This window comes from Lagopus muta, chromosome 6 (assembly GCF_023343835.1).
Source record: "Lagopus muta isolate bLagMut1 chromosome 6, bLagMut1 primary, whole genome shotgun sequence".
In the NCBI taxonomy this organism is placed as follows: Eukaryota; Metazoa; Chordata; class Aves; order Galliformes; family Phasianidae; genus Lagopus; species Lagopus muta.
The window spans coordinates 42,027,436-42,037,185 of NC_064438.1; the positions used below are offsets into that span (position 1 = coordinate 42,027,436).

The window sequence follows — 9,750 nt, forward strand, 5'->3', positions numbered from 1 at the left end:
TTAAGCCATTCACCAACTGCTATGTAGCAGAATTAAAGGAAGTATCTAACCTTTATGGTTTCAAAAAAGGTGCTCTTTAGGAAAACTGTTGTTTTCTGAGCTGATATCCTAAAACAATAACTGAGCAGATGTGAGCCAGTTTCATTTAGTGGAGTGCTAATTCTGAAGTCTGTTGACAGCGCAGTTTACATAGGTAACAATATCAAGATGATAGCTTTAACAAATATATGTCTTACAGCAGAGTATCTTCTACTTGTAGATTACCATATTTTTCAGAAGACTCCCCTCATACATAACTAATTTACTGTAGTGAGGTGCAATAATCTGGTAATGTACATTAAAGCTGTATGAGAAAATACATAAGGGCATTATGGAAATGGAAGCAGAACATTCCAGATTCTGATAGGAAATGAAAAAATGTAGAGAATGTTTAAGTAGAATGGTCTAGAGTCTAGTCTGTCAAGTGTCAATGAATAGGGCTCACTGGAGTTCTGTAAAATAAAAAAAGAGTAAGACAAGAAAAAGTAAAATCTTTAAGTTTTAGCATTTGGAATTCTGTGAGAAGACAAAGACTGGAGATACAATATGCAAGCAGAAGTGATAGTTCTAACTTTCACTGAAATCACTGAAAGTCTTTCAATCATTGCAGTGATTTTGTACCAAATCTATTTCAAGACCATTTAATAGTAATAGTAAGCTAATGTTTAATATTAATGCTATTAATGCCTTTCTTTTTCTTTCTTTCTTTCTTTCTTTTTTTTTTTTTTTAACAGAAGGCCATAAAAAGCACAACCTTAGAATAGTCTTCCAAAGTGCTTGATCTTCCCTATGAAACATTTCATGGTATTCATTTTTTTTCTTCTTTTATTTCACAGGCAGGCCAGATCCAGCTGATAGCTGTTATGAGGACTTTGATGACTTCAGAAAGCTGAGCATAACATCAACAGACTTCAATGAAAGGAAATAATATCACTCCAAGCAACTTGTACAGACAGCTTTTGGTAGCTTTAAATTAACTGGTTGCTCAACTAAAAGAACACAGCTATTGTTTCTTTCGGCACACATGGAGGAAAGCAACAAGATTTGTAACCCTGGCTAATAGGACTGTGGCTTTCTTATCAAAAGTAGGAGCTGGGCCAACTGTAAAATGATTATTTTATACTTAGCCTGAAGGACTTTACCTCTGCTTGAACACTGGACATAAACTGAAGCCAGTTTTAATGATCTGAGATTTTGCTACTTGTCCTTTATTATTGTTATTAGCTCTCTTTAACACTTTGATACTTTATTTCTTTAAATTGGAAATGGGTTCCTGGACTAGATTGTGGCCCTCAGACTGGGCTGTTCTCATGAAATCATGGCTTATCTTTTCCCTGGGGCTCTACATGCAGGTCTCCAAAACTTTGGCCTGTCCAAAAGTGTGTCGCTGCGATCGAAACTTTGTCTACTGTAATGAGCGAAGCTTGACCTCAGTGCCTCTTGGGATACCAGAGGGTGTAACCGTCCTCTACCTCCATAATAACCAAATAAATAATGCTGGATTTCCTGCAGAATTGCACAATGTCCAGTCTGTGCACACAGTCTATCTTTATGGCAACCAATTGGATGAGTTCCCAATGAACCTGCCCAAAAATGTCAGGGTTCTCCACTTGCAGGAAAACAACATTCAGACCATTTCTCGGGCTGCTCTTGCTCAGCTCTTGAAGCTGGAAGAACTGCACCTGGATGACAACTCCATCTCCACTGTTGGAGTTGAGGATGGGGCATTCCGGGAAGCCATCAGCCTCAAGCTTCTGTTCTTGTCCAAGAATCACTTAAGCAGTGTACCAGTAGGCCTTCCAGTGGACTTACAAGAACTTCGAGTAGATGAAAATCGAATTGCTGTCATTTCAGACTTGGCCTTCCAGAATCTTACAAGTTTGGAACGTCTGATTCTGGATGGCAATCTGCTTACTAATAAAGGCATAGCTGAAGGCACCTTTGGCCACCTCTCCAAGCTCAAGGAATTCTCTATAGTGCGTAATTCACTGACCCATCCTCCTTCTGATCTTCCAGGTACACATTTGCTAAGGCTCTACTTGCAAGACAACCAGATAACCCATATACCACTTACAGCCTTCTCAAACCTTCACAAACTGGAACGTCTTGATATTTCCAACAATCAGCTTCGTATGTTGGTAAAGGGTGTATTTGATGATCTCCACAACTTGAGGCAACTCACTGTAAGGAATAATCCCTGGTTATGTGACTGCAGTATTAAGTGGGTCACTGAATGGCTCAAGTTTATTCCCTCTTCCATCAATGTACGGGGTTTTATGTGTCAGGGACCAGAGCAGGTCCGAGGTATGGCAGTCAGGGAGCTTAATATGAATATGCTGTCATGCCCCACCACTACCCCAGATATGTCACTTGTCATCACCCCAGTTCCAGCTACAGCTAAGCCAACTACATTAGTTCCCTCCTCATCAGTTCCTCCCCCAAGTACTAAGTATAGTCCTCTGACTCCTATCATAGTCACACTCCCCACTGTGCCTGACAGGGAAGACAGAGAAAGGGTAACACCTCCTATATCTGAGCGAATTCAACTCTCTATCCATTTTGTGAATGATACTTGCATCCTGGTTAACTGGATATCTGTTTTTACTGTGATGGCATATAAACTCACATGGGTTAAAATGGGCCATAGTCTGGTAGGAGGAATTGTTCAGGAACGAATAGTTAGTGGTGAGAAACAAGACTTCAGCTTGGTAAATCTGGAGCCCAAATCCACCTATCGGATTTGCTTGGTTCCTCTGGATGCTTATAATAATTACCGAACTGGAGAAGACACTGTCTGTTCAGAAGCCACAACAAAGGCTTCCTTTTCGAACAGTGGCGGCAACATTCCCTCCAGCCATGAGCAGACAACTTCTCAGAACCTGGGCTCCCCATTTCTGCTTGCAGGTTTAATCGGGGGTGCAGTGATATTTGTGCTCATGGTCCTTCTCAGCATTTTTTGCTGGCACATGCACAAAAAGGGGCGTTACACCTCCCAGAAGTGGAAATACAATCGAGGCCGTCGGAAAGATGACTACTGTGAGGCAGGAACCAAGAAGGACAACTCCATCCTGGAAATGACGGAAACCAGCTTCCAGATTGTGTCCTTAAATAATGATCAGCTCCTTAAAGGAGATTTCAGACTGCAGCCCATTTATACCCCAAATGGGGGCATTAACTACACAGACTGTCACATCCCCAATAACATACGATACTGCAATAGCAATGTCTCAGACCTGGAGCACTGTCATACGTGATAGTAAGGGGAGATGGGGGTGTAAAGGATAAAGAGAAAAAACTCTGGAGAAAGTAACCCTCACAGCAATGAAAAAATTACATTTGATAAATGTTAAACAGATGCATTTATGCATTTGAATACTCTGTAATTTATACGGTGTACTATATAATGGGATTTAAAAAGTGCTATCTTTTCTATTTCAAGTCAATTGCAAATGGTTTTGTAACTCTTTGCTTTTTAAATCTTAAAAAAATATTGCTAAGTACTGTACAGGGTTGTACAATAAGAACCCAGTGTCATGGCAAAGGAAAGAATGATTCATTCTTCAAACATTAACCACTTTGCTGTCGAAGCTGTCTGAGGGATGTAAGTTCCTAGGTGTCCTGTAATACAGGAAAATAAGTGCATATTAAAACAGGGTTACTAGGAACAGCCAAAAGCAATTCAGATAAAATGGGTAAAACCCATTTGGCTCAAATCCAGCAGTTGCTGTTGCGTTTCAAACCATTTAAAATATTTCTGTCCCCCTTTCTCAGTTATGTACTTCCTACCTCCAACTCAAAGCTGGAGTTCTGACTGCTACCAAAAAGGCTACTTGTTATTTAATTAGGTTTCCCCAACATACTTGGAAAGGTAGACAGAACTCAGTGTCAAACTTGAAGTGACCTTGATTTCTATTTGCAAAAGCTATTCTGAAAATGTCCCCCAATGCCATGCATTTTTATGTTAGAAATGGTTCCAGCCTTTCATTACGGTTAAGAAGCTTCACAAATTCTTTAACCCTTCTCAGTGGGAGATGGGAGGTTATCAGTATGTAAGAGGTAGTTGTCATTAGATTACACCTCTCATTAATAGATCAATATTTGTTGACAGCATGTTCAGGTATAACCTGAACAAGGGAAATTCTAAGCGCTCCCAACTCTGTGGTATTCATGTAGAATTTACAGTCTAAAAGTGGAAATTGCTGAAAACTTGTTTCAAAACATAATGTCAATGGAAAGGTTGCCATTGACTTTTATGGTTCAAGCTCTGTGTGATTTAGCAGTTTGAGTTACAGTCAGTATGAAGTAAGGAAAAGGTAAAAACAATCAACAAAAGAAAAATAATCGTGAGAGATCTTTTTAATTTTTTTTAAATTTATTTATTACTGAAGACCTCTGGGCCTATTGTGAACTGAAATACGTACAGCAGGGAAAATTGTGAATAAATTCAGGGTTGCTTTTTTTCCATTCAGGTGAACGGAGATGGATATTAATTGAAAAATTTTGAGAGCGCAAGTACACTGTTTCTCCAAATTACCCTTCTTTTATCTTAACCTTTTAAATTTTTCCACAATGATCTGTATTTGAAAATCAACAGGTGGGCTTGGAATTTGTTCCTTAGTTCCCTCAAATTCTTTACTTGGAATCACTTCTGAGTCATGCATTAGGTGAAGCATCAGGCTTGTATGAAAATTATGATGCTGCTCTCAAAATTAGACTGTGTTTCAACAGCTCCAACTGAATCCACTGACTCTATGACTGCCAAGAACTCTGGATTTTTTGCCAACCCAGTGGTAGAACTTAATTCTTCCCTTCCCTTCCCTTCCCTTCCCTTCCCTTCCCTTCCCTTCCCTTCCCTTCCCTTCCCTTCCCTTCCCTTCCCTTCCCTTCCCTTCCCTTCCCTTCCCTTCCCTTCCCTTCCCTTCCCTTCCCTTCCCTTCCCTTCCCTTCCCTTCCCTTCCCTTCCCTTCCCCCTTCCCCCTTCCCCCTTCCCCCTTCCCCCTTCCCCCTTCCCCCTTCCCCCTTCCCCCTTCTCCCTTCTCCCTTCTCCCTTCTCCCTTCTCCCTTTCCTTCTTTTTCTTTTAAATGTAACTTACTTTCTCCTGAGCTTGGGGACAAGCAAAAATTCACAACAAGGAGAAGAAAGAGAAGCAATTTTTTTTTTTTTTTTTTTTTTTTTTTTTTTTTATGGAGTAGGGAGCGAAAGAGAATTTTTTTTTTGCAGTGACTATCTAGGGACAAATAAGTGAATCAGAAATAAAAGCTGGAGCGCTTTTGCTGTGCATTGCTTAGACTTTTCATTTTATGAGGTTTTTTATGTTGGGAAAGAGGGTTTTAATCCTTTCCTTTGCTCATTTCAGTCAATCTGTTCTTGAAACCCAGCAGTCTATGAGTGTGCATTTTCTCAAATTCAAATTGGATGATAACATTCATTTTCTGAAAGTGAAAAATGAATCCAGTTATGATCGATGGCAAAGTACAATCATATATTATATAAGGAACTGCATCCTCACCCTCACACCTTTTATAACTGCAGTTTGAAATTCCACTCTATATTCTGTTTATTTGCTATTTTCTCCAGCTATAACAGGTATTTTAGGCAACCTGTGTGGCTACTATAATAGTAAAGTCACTGAAATTTTGCTGAATAAAGCCTGCCATATGACTTCAAATGGTATAATTCTAGATAGAAATGTCTATGCAAAGTCTTTTCTCTATGACCTATTTGCTCAAGATTATGATGAGAAGGTTGATGCATTTGGTTTGTTTAATATGTTTTAGCTGCCAATGCCCAAACGACAAGCAGCAAATAGTTGTGCTTCTGCACACTTCCGTTGCATGATGGACATGTAAGAGTTTCAGATTAAGTAGACTGGAATTCCTACTGGGTATGGATGTAGCATATGATTTCACAGAAATGACAAGCAGTAAGTTTGATTTCAAAAGGCATCTTTTGAATGTATGCACATGCTAGCCTTTCATACTTGGATGACTGATGCTAGAGGAATCTTTATCCTCCTTTTTGAACATCTTTTGTTGTAGGCCTCAGGATACCATAGTTTTAGGATGAGCTAGGCACCTTACTTGTAGCAAATTTCTTATTCAGGGAATTCAGCTTTACTCTAAGTGAAAAATTACAAGCCCAAAATGTGGCAAACAAGCCCAAAAAATGACAACAAATGTGGTCACTGTTCCAATAAGATAGAAATTGAAGACATTCATAAAATGTGTGGTTTGATCCCAGATGATGAAATGTATATATATGTGTGCAGAGTATAACTGGCTTGCCTAGATAAAAAATCAAAATAATATTAAAGATAGTGTAGTTTAAGCTTCTTTTCTGTTTGAAGAAGAAAATATATAATGATAAGGGATACTGACAAACATTCTTTTCATTAAGTACACTTCAGAAAAAAATCAGAAAGCTACTTACAACAAAATTCAAGGATAGCCATGGGAGAACTACTTAAGGAAATTCACAATTGTACTCTTAATAATCTAATAAGACATACATTTAATTTGAAGAGTGTTTCTTCCTATTGTAATTGCTTTCCAGCTGCAGAACAATTCATGTATTTCAGCCTACAGCAGAGCTGGGGACTTTTCAAAGTGTCAGCCACACACTCTTCATTTTCTATCATCTGGATAAGAATATTGAGGAGTTTTCATTAGATTTGGGGGAAAAAAAAATCAGAGGTAAAAGTGGACAATGATCTTTTGGAGTAACCTTTTTCCTTAGGCTTGTGAAAGTGGGGCCATCTTCACTTAGTAGAAATGTCTGACCACAGATGCTAGTTAAGGGAACTATAGAGCAGAAATCCCAAATGTGTACGCATACAACTCATTAGAAACTCAAAAGTGATGAATTCTTTATCCTTATTTGTAAGTGTTCATTGAATGTGGGGACAAATGAATGGTTACAGAAAACATCTCGCCCATTGTCCATTGTTAACTGCTAGTAATTGACCTAAGTGTACAGATAACATTGATGAGTGGAATAAAAAAAAGTTTAAGTGAAATTATGTTAAACTGGTATCTCAACACAACTTTGTTCAGTGCTACAGTTCCTTTTGAAGATTTATTTACAAACAGGTCCTTGTTTTCATAGATTCTATCATTATAACAAATGTCCCTTGCATGTAGTTTGTTAGCAAAAAAAAGCCCCCAAAAATAAAAAACAAACAAACAAAAAGCATATCTGAGGCATGCATGGACTTTTCATTAAAAAGTTTTTACTGGAAACTATTATTGAATTTCTTCATAAGAATATTTAGACATTGGTTTAGTACTGACTTCAAATATTAGCAATTTTTTCTGTAAGCCAATAAAAAAATACAATGAATGTGATGTTAAAAAAAATTAAATAGCTTATGCTATTTTCTACTAGAGTAGTTCAACTATATCTTTTCTCTCAATCATTTTCTCTTTTTAAGAGAGAAATTTCTTCCTCTAAGAAAAGTATTGATTTTAATTTTACAAGGAAAATAACTTTATGCATATTATATTTTAAGAAGGGTCTACATAAGGCACTTTATTGATGATATTGAAAGGAAAATTGCCTCAGATTTTGACAGTGAAGTGGTTAATCCCCATCTATAGTACTTCTTCACCATAAATTATAACATGGAGATATATATATTTTTTTTCTTTAGAGCATGAGAATAATTGTTTTACTCAATGGGAAAACAAATGACAAAAAAAAAAAAAAGAAAAAAGAAAAAAAAAAAGAAATGAGTGCCAAACCCAGACATTACTGGCTTTAAGCCTCTTTAAACAATGCCTGGTGCTCTCTTCCACAGATATAATCCTAGGAAGCTGATGATTACCCCTCCCCTGAAATGTACTGAACTGGGCACTCTCTATCTCAAATGATAATACAGGCAGAGTCAAACTATTTGGCATTGAACTTAAGTAAAGCATAGGATGCCTTGCTCTTTTAAAGAACACTGGCTAGTATTTCTTCTGCAAAACTAGTCCAAAAGTGATCTGACAAGCTTTTATTATACAGGGACTATGCAGGACTTGTGCCCAATGACAACTGACTGCTGATCCTCTCAGAAACAAGCCACTAAATAAATTGCTATGATCACTTGGTCCCAGATATCTGAAGATGATCTTTCAAAAAACTGATTTTAACTGCGACATGCATACATGATTCTGTTCTGTGTATGGTATATTTTCTGTCTTTAACATAGAAAATTAGATGATTTGAAGTCTGCATTATCTGTTTTCTGCAATATGCCATGTTGCACGCATTGTTAACTTCAAAACCTCGCTATACACTATATATTATCTTGTTGACATATTCAGTAAAAAGTTACTTAAAAAACAATAACATCAATCCTGCTGTATTTATATGAACAAGTTGATTAAGAATGTGAGCATCTGAGAGGGGAAATAGAAAAACAAAAATTCTGTTCTTTCATTCCTGGAACATTTTTTTCAAATGTTTTATTGTATGCCCATGCTTTTCAGATGCTAAAGGATGAATATTTTTATCTTCTGTCTGTTAAAAATAATTTGTTACTTCCATTTCTCGGATTTAATGGTAATAGGGTTACCTCATTTTGATATGCATATAAGAAATGGGTGTAAAGATCAGATTGTAATACAGTATTTCCAATTGACGGGGACAGTTAAGCAACTATACACATCTACAACAAATAATTACATGTGGAAGCTAGGACTCATTATATGCATAGTCATTCGGTAAACACACTTGACATTCATCATTGACAGTCTTAAATCTATATTTTGCCTATTTATGCTTTCCTTGAAATGAGATGTGATTTTCTTTACAATTCTCCCTTCAAAATTTTTCTTGAATTTTCAGAATTTCTCAGACATAAGCCTTAATAAATTGTTGTATACCTTCTACCTAATATTTGGCATTATATGCAGCACGTATAAAGTTATGCTTTAGGTACATGGGAAAGAATAGTTACATATACAGTAACTAAATTTTGACTTAGACAGAACCTGAAATATTGAATGTTACAAGCTGTGTTGCTTTAGAGTTTAGGAGTGTAACATTGACGAATGTCAAAATTCTTATGTGAATTATCTCATTCTCTGTCTTAACCCTGAAAGACATGGAAGACTACCAATAGATGCTGTACGATACATCTACATGTACACCACTTCCTCCATCACTCACTACACTTCCTGAACTTGGTATTTCCTCTGAGCTAGACTGGTACCTAAGTTATCTTTTCTTACCATGGGAAGGTAGAGAATAGAAGTAACAGAAATATATAAGCACTGGTGGCCATTTAGGTATTCTGTAAAAAAAAAAAAAAAAAAAGAAAGAAAGAAAAGAAAAAAAAAGCAATGATTTTATATTCCCTTCTTCAAAAAGAAAAAAAAAGAAGAAAAGTAAGGCAAAAAAAGACCACTGATTGCCTCATCAGTTAATATTTTAGTAGTCCACACTACTGATTTCTCTTAATAGGGAACTATAATTATATCTATTTATTTGTAAGCTCAGTTATCTGTGCTTTAATTCCAAGGGTTTTCCCAAGGATTTAGCCTCAAGAAGCTCTCAAAGTAAGTACAAGGAAGAGTGTTTTTCAATAATTTTCACTCAATATTATTCAATATTTCACTTTAAAGTGAATACTTCTATATAGACAAGGAATGGCGCCATAAGGAAAGGGTGTGTTTAGTCATAAAAGTATGAAATAAATATTTTCGTTCTACTTGAAACTCCACTGT

At 36.8% G+C, this 9,750-nt stretch overlaps 1 protein-coding gene across 8 annotated transcripts in view; it reads left to right on the forward strand.

The window, feature by feature from the left end:
• Window positions 1-4,919, forward strand: part of FLRT2 (fibronectin leucine rich transmembrane protein 2) — a 59,323-nt gene extending 54,404 nt beyond the window's left edge. For all 8 annotated transcript variants that reach the window (XM_048948613.1, XM_048948608.1, XM_048948615.1 and 5 more), the window contains one exon: window positions 876-4,919. In XM_048948613.1, coding sequence (XP_048804570.1) covers window positions 1,305-3,293 — 1,989 coding nt within the window. In that variant the 5' untranslated portion in view covers window positions 876-1,304 and the 3' untranslated portion in view covers window positions 3,294-4,919. The remainder of the gene's footprint in view (window positions 1-875) is intronic.
• Window positions 4,920-9,750: the final 4,831 nt, after the last annotated feature.